This window comes from Cyprinus carpio, chromosome B10, assembly GCF_018340385.1.
Source record: "Cyprinus carpio isolate SPL01 chromosome B10, ASM1834038v1, whole genome shotgun sequence".
Taxonomy (NCBI): Eukaryota; Metazoa; Chordata; class Actinopteri; order Cypriniformes; family Cyprinidae; genus Cyprinus; species Cyprinus carpio.
Genome location: NC_056606.1, coordinates 9,383,818 through 9,404,468, shown reverse-complemented (window position 1 = coordinate 9,404,468; position 20,651 = coordinate 9,383,818). Strand labels below are relative to the sequence as shown.

Here is a 20,651-nt window from a genome sequence, read left to right as displayed (position 1 = left end):
TACTGCATCAACAAGCATTACTGCTACAATCAGATCCATCCAATAAAACACTGTTGAGCAGATTCCATTCATTACAGACTTCCATGACTTTGATTTACAGGAAATTCCAGGTTTTCTATGACCATGAGTGTTTATTACAAAAATGATCAAATTTGACCACGTCGACTTGTAAACCACGACTGTTTGGTCTAATGTTGCGATCACAAAACGTGCACATACTAGTACAAACCAATGATGTTTATTTTGCAGTCACAATGCTTACACTATATGTAGCAGACATTCAAACAAACAATCAAACAATTCAACCAGCTACCTCATCACTCAATGGACCCAACACACAGTCGCCAAAAACACATTCACATCAGGGAACCAAGAAAAGAAAGTGAACATCCATGAGTGTTGGACATGGTTAAGAGATGAGCTAGTTCTTCACAAACAGTTAGCAGCAACATCTGTTGAGTAGCACAAGTTGCTAATATACTCCATTCGGCCTCTGTGTTTAAATCTACCATATTCTGATGTGTTTTCTGTTATTAAAAATAAACCTGGAATTCAGAGAGAAGAATTGTTTTTAAAGGGGGTTAAAGCTAGAGACAACTGTCGAAAGTGATCCTGTCACGATGATTTGAGTACCAGGCTCTTTTTTTTTTTTTTTTTGAAGGACACGGCTACATTCTATAGGCTCCACTACTGAAGAACGCCAGATCAACAATAAAGCCACGAGAGACTGGAAGCCTGTGAGATTAAAATGCAGGGAAAACAGTTTGACGAAAGCTCATAGAGCAACTTCACCACAACCAAGTCACTTTATCTAATCAAATCCACAGACGACATGATGGAACCCTTCAGAGACAAAAGGGGAAAGGTTACGCATGCGTTCTCTGATGAATTTCACACAAGGATGGGGTGTTTTTGGGACCGTTCCCAGGTCGGTGGTGAGCAGATCTAAACATCCTCAGAAACGGAGGAGGTGGTGGGGATGTGACCTAAAGGTTGATGCAAGACAGACTTCATCATGCCCAAGATTTGAGGGAAAACGGTATTCCTTCTGAAAACGTTAACGCAAGAGGTTCTGTGTATTTACATAGCTCCCGTTTGTGTTCCATAGAGTCAATTTGAGGGGGGAAAATAATAAATGTACAACTTGTAATCCTATTCGACCCTTCATTCCGCCCCCTCTGCGGACAGCTGTCAATCCCACGTAGTCACCCAGATATAAACAACTCTCTCCATACAGACAAACCCACACTTCAGCATAGTTGCACTAACTTACTAGACTGTAAAAAGTTTTCAATCACACTCATTATTTGTCTTAAATCGTAATCATTATAAACATTGTTGAAAATGTTATGAAAAAAAATGTACACTTTTTTTTTTCCTTATGTGTTTCTATACAAGGCAGGCAAAAGCAGAGCACTATGTATACCAGCTCATCCTAACCCTTCCTCCCACAGACATGCTCTCAAACACACTCTCACACTCACACACACACACAAACAGACGCCCACTTCCCATCGTCCCTCCGAGCGGTTTGGGTGTGCCGCCCACTCTATAGAGTCCACACTGGTGCCGTCCCACACCCCAAACCCATTCCCAGCCATTCCCCAGCCATACCCTCTTCTCTCTCTTTGGACTTTGAGCCCCAAATGACAAGAGAATGGTCAAGGAGAATGACCTCTAGAAACTGGCTTTAAAATATGTATATATTTATATGTATATATATATATATATATTTATATAAAAAGGGGTGGGGGGAGGAGGTGTGAAGGGAGAGAGGTAATGGGGTATTTTCAGGGACTGGGGAGCAGGCTTGCGCAGCGGTGGTCCCCCGGCAGCCGGGCCAGGGGCGGGTGGGAGTACGGGCTGGGGCCGGGCCAAGTGGGCGGGGCCTGGTGCTCTATGGAATGTCAGCTCATCATATCGTTGCTGTTTACCCCATACGTGGAATTCTTCATGGAGTCATTGACTTCTCTTCTAAATACTGAAAGATTCTGTGTAAACCTGTGAAAACAAGAAAAAGTGAGTTCACTAAAAATGTATACTATATATTATATATGTGCAAATAAATAAATAAAAGTCTAGTTTACTACTCTAAAACTTACAGTTAAGGAATATGAGATGGCTCGCACTAAGAAATGCCTTTAAATGGACTCAATCATCCTTTTCTAACAGAACACCCACTTCAAAAAACATACATGCAAAGTTCGTCGGAATTTTCTGGAAATCAAATTACCTGTCTCTGTTTTTGGTCAGCAAGTTTCTCTCTATGCCCTCCATGAGATTTTCAAAGCATAAGTGCATGGCTTGCTGCTTTTCTGGTGGTTGGCTGTTCACAATGCTGTTCCTCAAATCTGCAAAATACTACAAACACAATGCAAATCAGCATGTTAGAATGATTACTGAAGGATCACGCGACACTCGAGACTGAAGTTCAGATTTGCATCACACAAATACATTTTAAAATACATTCAAATAGAAAACGGTTCTTTTAAATTGTAAGAGTATTTCACAAGACAGTATTTTTGATTAAAATAAATGCAGCCTTTGTGAGCTTTAAAAAGACAAAATCTTCTATATTCTATCTCATACCTTCTCATTGAGTAGAATCAAGCCAAGCAGTGGCCGTGACATTGACCACTGATTCCTACAATCTTCAAAAATGATGATATTCAACACTGTGGACAGCATCTGGATAAGATTGTAAGAAATCTTGTCAGACTAAGTATCTCCAATACATTTCAAGTTTAAAGGCAGATTTTTGCTCCTGTGTGAATGTTGTAGAACTCAGACCATTCATTAATGGTTATAAACTACTCTATGGTCAAAAAATGACACAATGTTTTAATTCTTTACACTTTTACAGTCATTTTTCCCTAACAAAATAAATATATTAATAGAATAATTGATTTCTTAGTTTCTGCACTGATACGGTTTCAAATCATGAAACATGTTTGTGTTGCCTGACTTTGATACATATCTTTATAATGAACAAATTGCTGTGAAAATGACAAATTTAGTTCCTCTTATGCTTTAAATATGATGAAACACTAAATTATTTTTAAAAAGACAAGTTAATTTATGATTTAACCATTTTATTTTTTAAATCTCAGGCCTTTCAAAGCCTCAGCTCACCTGCTGGATCATCTCAGGGTGCTGCTGCATTATGTGAAGGAAGCGGTCGCTCTCCTGGGCCATAGGCGCCGCTCGTTTCTTCGTGCTGCGTGACAGCTGCTTGAATAGATAAGTAACTATGTGGTCCAGGCTTGAGCAGCAACCAGTGCATACCATTGTGTCTGTGAGGAGACAAACAGAAACTTCAGGTTCAAAAGTTCACAAACACCTAGGGGTCCATGATGGAACTGCAGGAGGGTTTCTGAGATTAAAAAGTATAAAAAGAAATGATGCTACACAAAAGAAAATTCATTAACTGAAAAGGATGTCCTTACCAAGTGCTGTGAGCCCCTCTGATATGGAGGACAGGATGTACATGACCACATGAGGCTCCAGGCTGGCGATGAAGTTCATATGGTCTTGGGTTAGCACCTCCAGAAGAGAGTAGTAAGACTGACTAAGCTTTGGATAGTCCTGCAAGAACAAGAACAAACCAATCAAAAAAAAAAAAAAAATAAATAAATCAACCAATCTGAATGCTGAAGGACACAATCCTGATGCTGATGATATTTACCAGCAGGTCACTGTGAGGGATGGACAAAAGCAGCTTAATAAAGGTCTGTAGAGCGTTGTCCAAGGCATCATCGCCGTACAGACGGAAGACGCCGAAGTTGACATAGTTGCCGCTTAATACGGCTTTCAGCATGGAGAAGCAGATGGAGATTCCCTTCAGTTTCAGCGCGTATACCTGGTCTTTTGGCACCTCACCCAGTGTCAGGATCCGATTCCCTTTAAGTGAAATAAGACAATAATATTACAATGATTATTCAATTAAAGTTCTTCAGATTTTATAATGCCACAACATGCCAGAGGAACAGTTGATTAAAAAATGAAAACTGGGTTATTATAGTAGAGTTTGTACCATATGTTGTAATCATCTTGCTGGTTTCCCTGAACAGCAGAATTCCATTCGGTGATGACACATCAAACTGTAATCTCTGTGACTTCATGTAAAAAACCCCATACTTTAAGTTAGAGAACATACATAACCTTTAAACTCAGCTCTCAGAGACATATGCAAAATGTAACATTGTGTACCTGTTGTGGACGAGCTCAGCCATGAGTTTGAGGACCGGTGTGGTGCAGGCAGGTACATGGTACCAGAGCTCTATTGCCCTCTGTAAGATGGGCATGTAAGAGGGGTAACTGAGATCCATTAAGGAACACATTAAAATGGGCATTCAGTCTGAACAGACCCAAGAGATTAGCTTTATATTGTTTACTTATAAGTTTGTTTTAAAATTAAGAAAATAAGTACAAAATAACAGAATAATAAGAAAGAAAATAACAAAAATACTAAGAAACTAATAAATAAACAAACAAATAAACACACAAATAAGTGAACAAACACAAATGAATTACACAAAATGAACACACACACACACACACACACACACAAACAAAAAAACATGCTCTGTATAATCATCTTTTCAGACAAAACAAACAAATAAAAACAATTAAATGAAAAACAAAACTACACAAATAAAAAAACAAAAAATAATTACACAAAATAAACAAATAAAAACAAATAAAAAGAGAACAAACATAATGAATTTTTGTTTTGGGAGAAGCGATCAGTCAGCAGAGCAGATGGGAGCGTGTGAGTGTTTGCTTAATATTTTGTTTCTGCATCTGTTGTTTAAATTGTTATTTGCTGCTAAGAAGGTTTATTTAGTTCTCTAGCTATTTCTGCTGCTATTTTTCATTGTAATTTGTATTTTTGATTGCACTTTATTTGTAATTAGAGTAATAGCCATCGGCTGAGAAGGAGCTTTTGTTATTTATATCGCTCCGTTCCTGCATTTAAGTGCGACCTTTAGTTTTGATTTGAGCAATTGCCCTGCTACAGGCTTTTGGGTGTGGTAATTTAACAAGGCGGCCACAGTTGTTTTCTCTGAAGTGTCGGGTGGCTGTGTATTTGTTTGTTGTCTGTTAGCTGAGGCGGAAACGTTCAGCCCTTGTGTTCAGCCTCGTCGTGTGAAGACATACGAGTGTAAAGACCTGCGACTTTACCTGCGTGACTTTAACTGAGCAACAAAACCTTACTACACACAAAAATGATAATTACACCCTAAAATAAAAACCCCGAGGCATCCTACACACCCTTGAAGCATCCTAGGAATATATGACTTTCTTCTTTCAGACAAATCCAGTCGGAGTTATATTAAAAATTGTCTTTGATCTTTCAAGCTCTATCATTGCAGTCAGTGTTGCATTGCTTCAGTCCAAAAGACGTGAAATAAAAAGCGCCCTTCCATAAAAAAAAAAAAAAGTGTGTCACATGGCTCCGGGGGGTGAACAAAGGCCTCCTTTAGCAAATCGATGCGATGTAAGTTGTAAATATCCATATTCAAAACGTAATAATCACTTGAATCTAGCTTGCGCTCACTGTTGTACACGGAAGCAGTTCCAGGGGAATTACGTATGAGGTCAACTTTGTGCATGCACTTCTCTACATGTTACTTTTAGACGAAACCTGTGCTCCTTTTTAATCCACCTATCTTTCCTCTGTAGTGTCTTCCGCTCTTCTCTCACCTACTCATTTCTCATCTCTGGACATTAATAAACCAAATCACACCCACAACTCTAATATAAACTCTTGACCACACCATACAAACACTCTCTCCTCTAGGCCAGCACGGGCTACCCCTGGTTATCCGATGTTCTTCGTGAGCATCGGTCCAAACTCAGGGCAGCAGAGAGAAAATGGCACAAATCAAAAGATCTGTCTGACCTGAGTATGTATCTGTCTTTGCTTTCATCTTTCTCTGCTCAAGTCCATACTGCCAAATCTTCATATTTTCACAACAAGATCAACAGTGCTACTGACACACGTAACCTCTTCAAAACATTCAGTTCTCTACTCTGTCCCCCTCCACCACTTCTATAACAGCTGACGATTTCACCACATTCTTCACAGACAAAACTAGAACAATCTGTAGTCAGTTCTCAGCTCCACACACACACAAACTCAAACCAACCGCATCCATGCCTAAAACTTCCCCATTCTCCTTCTGTCCCCTCACTGAGGCAGAAGCATCCAAACTTCTCCTCTCCAGCCATCCTACAACATGCCCACTAGATCCAAACCCATCATACATGCCATGGTTTCTCCTATCATTGCTATGCTGATGACACACATCTCTATCCCTCATTTCATCTGGTGTAATCTTTGATGAACAGCTGACTTTCAAAGACCACATTGCAAAAACTGCTCGATCTTGCAGGTTTGAATTGCACAACATCAGAAAGATCAGGCCCTTCCTAACGGAGCATGCTGCAGAACTTCTTGTCCATGCCCTTGTCACTTCTAGGCTGGACTACTGCAATGCTCTTCTGGCTGGACTTCCATCATGCACAGTCAAACCTTCACAAATGATTCAGAATGCAGTGGCACGACTGGTCTTTAACGAGCCCAAAAGAGCCCATGTCACACCTCTCTTTATCTCCCTGCACTGGCTGCTGGTTACAGCTCGCATCAAGTTCTAGACACTGATATTTGCTTGCATATAGAACAGCCTCTGGCTCAACACCCGCCTACTTCCACTCACTCTTACGAATCTACATCCCCTCCAGAAGTCTGAGATCCACTGTTGAGCACATGGTACCATCAAAAAGAGGCACAAAATCACTTTCCAGAACATTTTCTTTTACCATTCCTGGCTGGTGGAATGATCTTCTAACCCCTATCCGGAAGGCTGTATCCCTGACATTTTTCAAGCGACAGCTGAAAACTGAAAACATATTCTCTTTTCTTTCATATTTCTCTGTCTAGCTTGTACTTATTTGAACAATGCTTAAAACTTGGTATGACGAGCACTTCCTGTGTCTATTTGCCTATTTAAGATGAATCGCTTGATGTATTCCCCAATTGTATGTCGCTTTGGATAAAAGCATCTGCTAAATGAATAAATTTAAATGTAATCACACAAATAAAATAACCAGACTCACAAATTACACCAATAAAATAAACACAAAAACACAAATGTATATTAAAGGATACATCCAATCAAAAAGCATCATAAAGCTGGTCTTGGCATTAAAGGCAAAGGCAATTCCCCTTAGATCTCTTACCAGTCCTACTAAAGTCCTCTGAAAGAAAAAAAAAAAACATTTGTTAATTTCTCATATGTGAAAAGACTGGGGTGCAGATGCATTATACAGGTCAGCAACAAATAAGAAAACACAAGGTATTTTGCAAATGCTTCATGCCACACTAAGGTTGCATAATAAATAATACAACATCTCACTTTTGCTTCTTGTTCATTGAAGGTGTTTGTGCTGAACATCTGAGCAATGGCCTCGAATGCAGCAGTGAGAGGAAGCATGAACTGTTCAAACTGGTCCTCATCCTCACCTGTCAAAGACACAGAACGTCTCTAAAGATGTCCTTTTACGTGACACTTATATGCTATATATCTATAGGTACACCCTTACCCAAATCTACCATAAGAAGTCTTCCCAAGGCTGTGTAGAAAGTGGTCCGACACCTCATGTCACTGAGGTTGGCCTGATTGTTCACACCCAGGAAAGAAAAGTGCTCACTCTGTCACACAGAAGAAAAACAAGACATTGTCAGTTACTCAAAAAACTATTTAAGAATAGTAAAACTTATTTGTAATGATATTTCTCTTTTATTTTTATTTAAAAAAAACTAACTAAATTAACTGTTCTTCAGGGACAAATAAAGTGAAAGTGTAGTTAAGGAGGAGAAAAGCTCAAGTTAGTCACTTACGGTATGGTTGTTTAGCATGAACTGGACAGCACTGAGTTTCACAAGTTTTCTAACACTGCTGTACGTGAGAAATAAGGTTAAGGAAACAGACCAAAACATATTCAGTTAAAAATAACCGTCAATCATCCTCAATAACAATCCTAATATTGTTTCAAATTTAAACCAGCTACGTGTGTGTAAGGATATCCAATCGAGAGGTCATTGAGGAGCTGTAGTGTCTTAGATGTGATTGGTTCACACTGTCCCCAGTACTTCAAGTTGGTGATTCTGCATTAAAACAAAACTCTACGTTAAAAACATTGTTTTAATCATCATTTTTGGTAAACTAAGGTTTTATAATAATTGTACCCATCATTAGCTGACATATACTCACATTTTCCCAATGAAAACACTGAGTACCATGGTCTCATCATTCAAGCCAAGAACCTCTGATAGTCTTCGATACAACTAGGGATCAAACAAAAGTTGTATTATTTCCTGTCATCTTATATTTATTTTGAACTAGTGTTTTGCATTGTAGCTTGAACAATTCATTTTATAAATGTAGAATGTTAAACTACTAAATAAAACAGGTTGGGAAATAAGGCCATGAAAAGCAAGCAACTGCGACAATTCACAGGGGGTCCTCACAAATCCATAAACTATATAGATTTGGTCAGAAAAGGGGAAAAAGGGAGGTCAATTTAATTTCCAAATGAAAAACTTTAAATGTTACATTTAGTGAAAAATACAGTATAAATAGCCTATTATTTGAACACAAATAAAAAAAACATTGCTAAAAAATAAAATTTCAGAAGAAAAAAAATCCTTATTGTTGAATCCTGATTATGGTCCCAAATGCCACCTTCCTCTGAGTCTACACTTTGCTGCAAGGCCTGCTGGGTAACAGTACACTGTAAGTCTGCATCCCTACGGTCCAAATTAAGTGTGCCATTTGGGACAATTTTCCATTAAATTTAATACATCCAATTATCAAGATGCAATCAGACTTCCTAATAGTTATTGCACTATTTGTACGTTTAAGTACTATTTGGGCACTTATAAGGTGTTACTTTTCCAAAGTAAAGGACAATAGGCTAAAGAGAACTAAACACAGGTTTAGAGGAACAGCTAGTCTTTCTATGTGCACTTATCTTCTCTGTTCACACTTTGGAATCTGAGCAACAGGACAGAAAACTTCAGCTTTCTGGTTAGTTGAGACAGAACACTTTCATCTCTAACATAAAAAAAACAAACTATGGTTTCAAAAGCTACATGTCTATTTACCTAGCAGACTAAAAGAGTGAAACCACAACTAAGCATGCAAAAAGCTGAATCGACTGTCTCTTTTCAAAGCCCAGACACAACACAATCACAAATTTCAGCCATTCTGAGAGTTCAAAGGCTAAACCCTGTGAATGTTACGAGAGATCAATAATTAATTTACTGCTAGCTGATTTTTTGTTTTCGATTTGCTGTCTAAAAAAAACCACAGCTTGAAGTTCACGCTCACAAATCACAACATAACCGCAATTACCTTTGATGATTTTTGCACCTGGTCACCGATGTAGATTTTGCGAAACTGCTCAAAGAAACTGAGCATGGCTAATTCAAGCTTCTCATTTCCTGCTTGAGCCAGTCGTGAGTCTGTGAGGTTCATTAACTGCAAAACTCTGAAAATGACAAAATATGAAGTCAATATAAATATTAATTCAAATTAAACAATGTGAAGTGAGATCGCTTGATCTCAGGAGACTCATAAATAAAATAGATTCTGTACTATTTTGCCGACATAAATTAAAACTAAATCAACAGTTATAAATGTTTTACATGAAATTAGTCCCAATTAGGAAAGTACAGTATGCTAAAAGGACATTCAGTTTTTTCCCCAGATTTGCTAAATATCGTATTTAACAGTGTTAATAAATTATTTGTTGAAAATAACTGAAAAATAAGGAAAATAAGAATACCTAAATGACCAATTTAAAAAAAAAAAGAAAATCAATAACATCAAACCAAACAAAAACAAACAGATACACATATAATCACCATCACTATATACAAATACTATTAATATACTATAGTACTATATTATATAATATTTCACTAAAAATCTTAAACAATCATCATGCCAATACAAATTTTTTTCTTTAAAAATCGTTGCGTGAAAAAGCGATATACATTTTAAATGCTTTAATTCTGAATGGACGTTAACGTGTCTAAACAATAATTGTGTGCAAATATATATATATATATTTTTTTTTTACAGAGTTCTAATCTTTTCCAATCGCGCACTGAACAAAAACTGGCCAACCAATAAGATTGTGTTTTTGGTCACATATCCAGAGTCTCTGCTGCTACATAAAAATACAACTTGGTGGCACTCAATAACATACTATTTTGTGAAGCAACACAGCAGAGGAAAAATCTGGAACCAACTCTCTTTCTCTATACTCTAGTATTTGGTGCTGTTTGATAAACATCAGTGAATACAAAAATCTGAAAGGCTTTTTAAAAATATGTAAATACTGTTTGACTTCCTTTATTCTTCGTAACAAGAGTGCGTCAGAAAAGTGCTTTGTGTCCCGGGGTATTTCTGCTTTTTTTGTAAGCACCACCTAAAGAATAATTTTGCATATTCATTCAGCCCATCTAACTTCTAATTTTTTTACACATTGGTCAGAACAGACAAATCGTATGACTGAATTTTCATATCGTCTTTGTGCGAGCAGGCCTTTAGTGGCGATTCCTCACCGACACACAAGCTCCCCATCCATAGCATCCTGCTCATCCGTGCTGGCGAAGGACACTCTTCCTCCAATGACTGCGCCAATTATGTACACTAGCCATGTCAAGCGACCTGGACAACACATACGTAGCGTAAGCAGTGTTATGATTCAATATATTGATTTGTATATTAGGTTTTGTTTCAAGCTCACCCTCCTGCACTGCTATGTCCATTGTGCTGGAGTTGGTGGACTGCAGCAGCTCCTGATACGACTGGGCCGACTGATCGAAGAGCTGGACCAACAGGGCACAGGTCTTCTCATACTCACAACGCCCAATAGTAGACAGCTGATCCAGCTGCTGCTGAACCAAGCCAGCATCATCCAAGGGGTCTTCAAGACCATCCCTGCATAGAATGGATATTGAGTAATCACACATTTATGACATTCATGCTGATCAGACCTAACTGTGACTTCAAATAGTGCTCACTGTACCTCAGAATGATGTGTACGGACTCTAGACGGGACGTGATGTAGGCCTTGGTCACCTCAGGGGTGTAGGTCTCCAGCATGTGGGGCTCTGTGGCCTTCACATAAGGGACAGATGCCGCCAACCGCTGCCACAGGCTCAGCAGATAGTGCACGCTGTTGGGCGCAAACTCCCAGTGCTGGGACACACCAAAGTTATCAGTCTTTGAAACGCCAATTTTTCATAGATAATTTTCACTTAATTCCATCAGCAGATTAACAAATAATTGTTGTCAAGTTGGTTCGACTTCTGTAGAAATCACATATTAGCTTCATGTTCAGTACGCCAAGTCTTTAACTCACCTGTAGACTAGTTACGGTGAAGTTAGCAATCAGTCTTATGACCTCGGGGTAGTTCTCTACTTTAACCAGCTCTCCTAGCTGATAGTTACTTTTGAGTCGAGCCAGCAGTCGGCAGAACTCATGGTAATTGTTTGGGTCCGACAAACTCTGCAAATCAAATGTGAAAAAAAAAAGATATTTTTTTTTTGTTATTTTTGACATTTTAACAGCTATTTTCAGGCTACATATTTAATATATGGCATCATTCAACAGTTTTTACATAAATATCAATCAAACATTACAATGACAATTATTATTATAACTAATATTCGGATGGATGGCATACTTGAGGGTTCTCCAATATTCTCTTCACACCATCTACTAAAAGGGAGAGGAACTTTGCTCGCTCTGCGTTGTTAAAGAGAGACCTCCGGACAGATGCTATTTGGACTAGACAAGACAAAACCTGAAAGACAAACAACACATTTAATACTAAACCGTTCACATTATTATTGGAAGAGTCTTAACATTATCTACGAGTCAAACTCTTGTTTATCTTCACATGCATGTTATGCTGTTTATCTGACACTCACCAGGGGAGACAGCGAGGGAGGGATGGAATGATACAAATCAAAAAACAGCTGCAAGGTTGAGGAATCCAAAAAGGCTGCAGACAAAGAAAAAAAAAAGAAAAAATTATGCATGAATTTGACACGAATATCTGGTTACTCCTCAAAAGGACTTTTTGAAAGAAGTCTCTCATGCTCACCAAGACGACATTTAGTTTATCACCAATAACATTGTGAAATATTATTAAAACTGAACTTTTTTTAAATAATATTTTAAAATGTAGCCTAATTTATTTCTCTGACTTAAAAGCTGAAATTTCAGCATCATTACTCTACTACCTTCAGATATCATTCTAATATGCTGATTTGCTGCTTAAGAAACATTTCTTATTGTATCAATGTTAAAAACAGCTGTAATGCTTAATATTTTTGGAAACCATGATAATCTTTTATATTTTTTCCCTGGATGAAAAGAAATGCAATGAAAATGTCTTTACTGTTGCTTTTGATCAGTTTAAAGGAATACTCCAACCCAAATTGAAAATTTTGTCATTAATCACTTACCCCCATGTTGTTCCAAACCCCTAATAGCTTCGTTTGTCTTTGGAACACAATGTAAGATATTTTGGATGAAAACCGGGAGGCCTGTGACTGTCCCATAGACTGCCAAGTAAATAACAGTGTCAAGGTCCATAAAAGGTATGAAAGTCTTCGTCAGAATACTCCATCTGCCATCAGACGTGCAATCTGGGTTATATGAAGCGACGGGAACACTTTTTCTAAGCGAAGAAAACAAAAATTACGACTTTATTTAATTCCTCTGTCAACGGTCTCCTCTGTGTCTCTCCATATCACCGTATGCTGTGTGCACAAAGGAGACCATTGACAGAGGAATTATTAAATAAAGTCATTATTTTTGTTTTCTTCGCTTACAAAAAGTGTTCCCGTCGCGTCATATAACCCAGATTGCACGTCTGATGGCAGATGGACTATTCTGACAAAGACTTATATACCTTTTATGGACCTTGACACTGTTATTTACTTGGCAGTCTATGGGACAGTCTCAGGCTTCCAGGTTTTCATCCAAAATATCTTAAATTGTGTTTGGAAGACGAACGAAGCTTTTACGGGTTTGGAACAACATGGGGGTAAGTGATTAATAACAAAATTTTCATTTTGGGTTGGAGTATCCCTCTAATGTTTCCTTGCTGAACAAACACATCTTTGACCCCGAACCTTTGAAAGTTAATGTATATGCTAAAAAAGCCAACCATGTCTTTCCAAATATTGATTAGCCAATTATAAAAATAAGTCTTATAGTCATTATAACAAAACAGAAAAAAGAAACAAAATATAACACCTTTTTTATTACAAGAAGTCTTAACTATATAAGCAATTCTAAGGAAGGTTAAAAATATTCCATTTAAAATTAATGTTAAAATAATGTTGAATGCAGCCTCTTTAAACAAGCACTGGAACACAGTTGCCTGAAAATGTGAAAATGCCAGATTACCTGATCTCCAGCTGGTGGGGATCTGGACGGTGCACAGATCATCTGAGGACTCATCGGTGGATGTACCGATGAAATCAAAGTTGAGGCAATTGTGGGCCAGTTTGAGTAGCTGCATGAGTAGCCCATGCTGGCTCTCATCATTTAGATTCAAGTTCTTCCCAGATGCCTGCAGACATACAGAACAATCCATTGAGTCACTGACATAAAACCCAAGCAGGCTGGTTTAGCGCTTGTGAAGAAGAATATACAGACAGACAATTCTTTTGTGCAGTCTCTGAAGCATCACACTTACCTGCTTGAGGAGGTTGCAGGAAAGGGTAAAAATGTCAAACAAGGAGGAATCTCGAAATGATGACGCAATCTTTCTATGTTTTGTAAGTGGATGTGTTGAGTCCGCCTAGAGAATCGAAAGAAGATTCAAGGAATCAGTAATCTATCTTTAATGCAACTTTCAGTTATTGAACCCAAACATGCAGCAATGATTTCCAAGCACTGAGCAAAGACTAAATTTACATTTACAAATAGTCAATTAGGAGACACTTTTATCCAAAGCGACTTACAAATGAGGACAACAGAAGCAAAAAAAAAAACTAACCAAAGAGCAATAATATGCAAATCAAGACATACTGCAAGCTGAGAAACTTACTTGGTTAATCTCATTGGTTAACTGGGAAAGAATTGTGACTCCTATGATGCAGTGTTCAACACTATCCTAAAAATTCCACAAAACACAGAAGAAAAAAAAATAAAAAATATGACTTCATAACTTTCAGGACCTTTACTCAGAATTAACATCAACCAATTTTAGCTTTTGTAATGTTATCATTTATGGCATCATGCTGAAAGTGTAAGTGACAAACACTTCACATGAGACAACTCCGCTTTAGTGATGTACTGTAATGAAAATGTTTAAAAAAACACTGACACACTGGGTCAAAAACCGAAACAGAGATGTGATTTGCATTAGCATTTGAGTCATGTCATACACTGAGAGTGCACAAATCCCAGCTGTTTGAATTTTTACCACAAAATGCTTCTATAGACTTAATTGTAATCATATAATAATTATCTAGTTATTGTGCAGTTGCGTTTAAAGGTCCTTATTTTAAAAAACAAGAGTTTGAGTGTTGAATTTGTATTTTTGTTATTTGCTCATAAATCATTTCTGTGGAAAGGGATGCATTTACCTTGCATTACATAAGAATGGTTTTAAAAACCACTGACACAAATGTATTGCTCATGTTTCATGATGAATGAGGGCAAATGTGGGCAAATGCAAAAAAAGGTGGTTTTGATAATTGCATCGAAAATATCAAACAAGATATTGTCCACATATCTCGAGCAAGACATCAACTGCAGTTTCCTAAAAAAAAATCCAAATGAACAAGGATAATTTTATATGGATGCATTTTCTTTTTGGTAACACATATTCACTATTAACTATGACTTTTGCCTCAATAAACTTCTAATTTGCTGCCTATTATTGTTAGTAAGATAGTTGTTAATTTCTTCATATCACCACAAGGATGTGCTGTTTCTACATGTATTTAGCTTTGATTTGAAATAAAACCGCGCACCCTTGTGGCGCGGATGACACAGAAGAGCATATGGTGATATGGAGAGACACAGGGGAGATTGAATAAAGTCATTATTTTTGTTTTCTTCGCTTACAAAAAGTGTTTGGGGTGCTTCATATAACCCAGATTGCACGTCTGATGGCAGATGGAGTATTCTGAAGACGACTTTCATACCTGACACTGTTATTTACTTGGCAGTCTATGGGACAGTCTCAAGCCTCCAGGTTTTCATCCAAAATATCTTAAATTGTGTTCCGAAGATGAATGGAGCTTTTACAGGTTTGGAACGACATGGGGGTAAGTGATTAATGACAAAATTTTCATTTTGGGGTGGAGTATCCTTTTAATATATGCTTTCTAAGTACTAATAAACAGCCAACATGCTAGTAATATGCATGCTAATAAACAACTAGTTAATAGTCCCTAATTTAAAGTGTTACCAAATTTAAAAAGAAACTTTAACTTGAGGTGTGAAAACATATCCATACAAAATCATCTACGTTTATTTAGATTTTTCATATGGAAACTGCATATGATGATGGTTTTCAAAATACAAGTCTTGTTCGAGATATATGGACTATATCTTGTTTGGAAATTTTGATCTGATTCTCAAAATCAACTTGAACTTTGTGAGGACGTTTGCCCTTATTTATGAAACATGAGCAATAAATGTGAAAATGGTTTATAAAACCATTCTTATGTAAAGTTGCAAAAAAAAAAATGCAAGGTAAATTCATGCACGCTAAGTGCTACCGATTATATATATATATATATATAAATAAAAAATAATAATAATAATAATAATAATAATAATTTTCTACCAAAAAAGTTTGTGCATCCCTAATTGCCTTAAAGTAGGCAAGATGTGATGATAAAAAACAAAGAAACATTTCCAAGTAGTATAACTCTGAACAATATTATCTTTCCTAATAATGCTACAAAATTGATCATACCTGCAGGAATCTTGTCACATCGACAATGACATTCCTGAAGACGTAATCTTCTTTTTGGCAGTCAAACCAGCCAAGCTTAGTGATTCTGGCATAGAGCTGGATCAGGGCTTGTGTCACGAAGGCAGCAAGCTTTGGCCGGGTTGCCAGATAATTGAGAACATAATTTCCTGAGGAACCAACATTACATTTATTTCCAAAATTGGTCTTTTCTGGGTTTTGGGGTTCTAAATCTCATGACTGATCTGATAAACTTACGAATGTCAATGCGCTGCTCCAGGGGAAGTGGGTTGCTCGTACGAGACACCAACTTGGAGAGACACGTTGCAGCCAACAACTGCGAGTACGAGGACTGTAAAGATTTCACAAATACAGTGTGAAGTTAAATAGTTGCTTAACTCAAACTAATGGACTTTGATTTGAGAAAACTGTTGACAGCTCAACTCAGATATCTTGCTTTTCACAGTTCTCAAAAAGTTTAATTCTTACACTTCCGCTTTCCAGCAACAACTGGCATTTACTCAGACAGTCGGGACTATTGGTGAACTCCACCAGAGCTTTCTCGGCCTGTAGACGTGTGGTGGTGTCTGTGGTCTCATATAGCTGCTTGCACAGGATCTCTAGCTGGGCTAGGCTCTGAAAAAGAGACACACATGAGTTTAATGTCAGCAAAAAAAACAAAAAAAAAAAAACATTCAGAGGATAGAGAGATGAACCAATAAAAATGTCTAAACTATTTACATATCTAAACTATGTTTTTATAAACAAAGTCTACTTACAGAAACGTGTAAATATTCAAATTAGATGATGAATATGGTCAATGACATTTATTTATCTGCATCTATTACTTTTAAATCAAAAAGTCATACAACGACCTGAATACAACTATTTCGACATAAGTATGTTTTTAATATGCATTAAAATCTATTTTATAGGGGATAATAAAAAAAAATATGTCAGGGTAATTAAAGTTTAAAGTAATAAGACAATCTTTAATAATTTCTTTAAAATATACATTTTAAAATAAAAATTTAAATAAATGAATAAAACTTTTGTGTGCCAAATCATAAGTCATGTGGTTTTGAAGCAATAAGTGTCAAGATCAATAAGTTTCCTAAATTATTAAATAATTTGGCCTGTTTACGACAAGGCTAGTTTAGGTTGTAAAGCATCATGTGGTGCAACTCCACAAAAACATTTATAAATTAATAATTCACAATATGTCTAAAAATACTTTTACCTAAAAAAAATAAACAAATTAAAAATGTAAATATTTTCTGAAAATAATGATAAAGATGCAGTCAAGGTTTAGGGAAATCTGATATTCATTTTTACTTGGTTACACCACATGACATTTTTAGTGTCATTAAATTGCTCCAACTGCTTAGAACTGTAATAGTGCAACTCCTCAACAAATAACACAATTTGAAATATTAGCAATGTTTCCAACTAGACACTAATGTTCCATTAAGCAAATTGATGTGCAGACATCACATCCACAAGTTATTGTTCTAGGTCACCGAGGGAGTATCTGGTTCATGCAAGCATGAAAGACTATATGGTGATCGGAGAAAAAAAGTCAGCGATACACTTTGGTAATACATAGAAGAGCAATAAAAGAGCTAACTGGTGTTATGCAGCAACAAGCCTCTGACTCTAAACAGTTCTTTGTTCCCTTGTGGAGCATAACTATACAAAATCAGCATCAGCAGAAAAACAGCAGCTGCAACAAATGCACAGCCTCAATGAAAATCTTCAAGTTTATTATGCTAAAAAATTCTGAACTAATGAACTTAGCCTACACAGTTCTTTCTTTTTCTTTTTTTTGCACTCAAAAATTAAATCCCATGTTAAATAAACAGTTTAATACTTAAAAAACACACTTTCTTGTGCATTTCACAACTTTAAGTTGGTTTCTCATGTCCATGTACGTATATGCTTGATACAACCTGCTGATAACTGAATCAAGAGACCCTATAAGAACAGGGAGGACCCCTAAACATACAAGAAAAAAAAGGGAAGATAAAATGCAAGCTGTAATTGCAAGTAACTGCACACAAAAGATAAGACGCCTCTAAGTTAAAAAACCTAAAATGTAAACACCATGCATTTGGATTTTACTAAGTGTTACTTAAATGGTTCTGAATTATATTGCAATTTTACAATAAACAAAGTTTTAAGCTGCCAAACAAGAAAGGAACTGAATGTTACAAGCCAGGAATACTGCTGAGTCATATCAACCTATACTGGCCTCACAACATGTTCCTTGATAATTATGTAAACACATGTATTGAAGCATTATTTGGTTGGTTTAGGTCTAAATCAAGTGTGTTACACTACCAAGATGTGATCCGCAAACGGCCTTTAAGACATGGAGCTGCTCCGTCGGTAATTAATAATCTATTACTGCAAATGGAACGGCTTCTTCAGCACCTACAGAGTAACAGGACGCGAGACAACAACACTGGGAAGCTCACGTTTACTGTTACCTGTGCACATGAGAGTCAGGGTAACAAAAGCATCGTCCCCCACTCCATTAAATTTCATGGGGATAAGCAGTTATTAAACACTGTGTTTAACCTCAAGACCTCCTTAACCTCTGCTCTCAAATATGACCTGTCTCATCATCTGTCAAGAGCAGCTTGTGTACAGGTTGACAGATGACAAACTTTGGTTGCCAAGTTGGCCTTATTAACCCCTCTGTTATCAAGATTATCAAGACAGTCTTATTAAGTATAATTAAAACGAAATACATTATAAATGTACTAAAGGTTCGATTAATAAACATCATTAAACATACTATAGAGAAAATAAAACATTAAATATTACACATAATACGGTGAAAATTGCTCACAAAAGACATTTCTGGTTGGCTGCCTTTACTCCATCCAGTCATGTAACTCTCCTTAAACACTACACGTGATGAAAACTACATGTATTTGGATGACTTTAAACACTGTTACCTATTTACAATTCGCAGCAGGTGTTAACGTAAATATTGGTTTTGTAATTTTGAAGAAAAACTCATTTCTAGTGGGGCTTTTGGTTTGACGAGGCGGAGCGCGGGAGAATCTCGTGAGTTAGCACGCGAGCTACAGGCTAACCGCGAAACCGGACACATTTGCGTCCAGCAGTAACAGAATGACAGATAACTGAATACAAATACGCCTTCGGGCTCACCGAGAGGCTTCTCTCTTGGATAAAGCCTCGCTGAGCTCGAGTTACTATCGCTCGTGTATACAAGGCCAGTGCATTATTGCAATCCAAGCGGTTGGATGAGGGATGGTGGCTTGTTTACTATGTAAAACATCACTGCCGCTATAGAGTTACGAGCAGTTTAATATAAACGATCTCTCGGGATCTACCGACCTCTGCTGCTTAGAATAAAATACTTTGCATTTTGCTTCAAAACAACTTTCACCCATGCTGCAGAGTTGAGTGGTAGCATGGATCACAGAGTTAAAACCAACATGATGACAGGCCACAAGTCAACACTTGATAATCGCATCCAATAAAGCACGCGAGTCAACCTCTCGAACCGCGCGACGCATGCATTTAAAACAAACACGTGCGCATCGCCGAAATAAGCCTCGTGAGCTATCGTTAAACTGCAGTGGATCATATTTCATGAATTTAATAATAACAAACCAAATTCATTTACTTACCTGCACATGATCCGCCATTTTGCTCCATTCATGCTCCTCTCACTCCCCCTGGCAATGAGCATGCGCGCGTCTGCCCACGATCACGGGGACGTTTACGCAATTGACGCACGTAGCGATAAAGCCCAGATGTTCCCGGGGCTTCGTGAATCCCGTTACGGCAGACAGCCACCGCCGAAACCAACGCCGAGAAGAGCCTTTGTTTACATGCTTCTTAAAGTGAAACGGCGAATTCAGATACTAGAGGTCACGTGGAGTTATGATTCTAATAATACCTAAGTATGATTGACAGTGCTTATTGTGAAGTTGAGAAACAGTACTAATCGTTCAAAGAGGCTTCTGCGGCCGTTCTGACGGCTTCAGGCTACACCTGTTGTAAACGTGCAAAGAGTAATAAGGGTAACAAAAACGTCATTTGGTAATTAGAACTGTTTTAAATTCAAATTATGAAAATTTTTAGGAGATACAGACTTATTGCTTTCTGTAGTTTTAATTTACAGGGAGCGGGTTTCCCCCTCAAGGATGCTGCAAAATCATATTAATAACAACAACAACAAAATACATTTTCTATATTAATTTTTCCTTTTCTCTGACTTCTTACCATGGTTTCTGAAGCAACAGCCAAAGATTTAAAATTTCAGTAACTTTTAAAATATGACTATTGCTAGGCTAATATAATGCTGTCCTTTTTAATATACTTAAACACTTTAAATACAAATGTACGGTTATTTGTGGATTGAGTTTAATTTATTAGGCTCAACTTAAACTCTATTGTGACAAGTAAAAGTGATTTTGTTAGGAACGTTGCTAAGAAATTCTTGATGGTTGCTAGGTTCTTAATAAAGCCGTACGGGTTGTGGTACAATGAAATAAGTAGATAATGTGTTGATGATGTGAGGGTGGAAGCTCGCATGGCATTTTGTTTTAATTCAGTGAAATGAATGTACTGTATCTTGGTT

General features: G+C 37.3%; 1 protein-coding gene across 1 annotated transcript; it reads right to left on the bottom strand.

Moving 5' to 3' along the window:
* Positions 1-222: 222 nt before the first annotated feature.
* On the bottom strand, positions 223-19,853 carry LOC109106079 (exportin-7-like). The gene is made up of 28 exons (XM_042732371.1): positions 19,696-19,853; positions 16,520-16,666; positions 16,289-16,382; positions 16,034-16,200; positions 14,150-14,215; positions 13,796-13,900; positions 13,504-13,669; positions 12,015-12,088; positions 11,768-11,887; positions 11,443-11,589; positions 11,107-11,279; positions 10,825-11,018; positions 10,640-10,745; positions 9,423-9,558; positions 8,280-8,353; positions 8,093-8,173; positions 7,907-7,970; positions 7,609-7,717; positions 7,422-7,528; positions 7,175-7,263; positions 4,210-4,317; positions 4,034-4,116; positions 3,686-3,900; positions 3,447-3,585; positions 3,133-3,293; positions 2,590-2,688; positions 2,234-2,361; positions 223-2,001 (listed from the first exon to the last, which is right to left on the bottom strand). Exons 1-28 carry the CDS (start codon positions 19,711-19,713, stop codon positions 1,908-1,910), a joined length of 3,264 nt encoding a protein of 1,087 aa, XP_042588305.1. The 5' UTR covers positions 19,714-19,853; the 3' UTR covers positions 223-1,907.
* Positions 19,854-20,651: the final 798 nt, after the last annotated feature.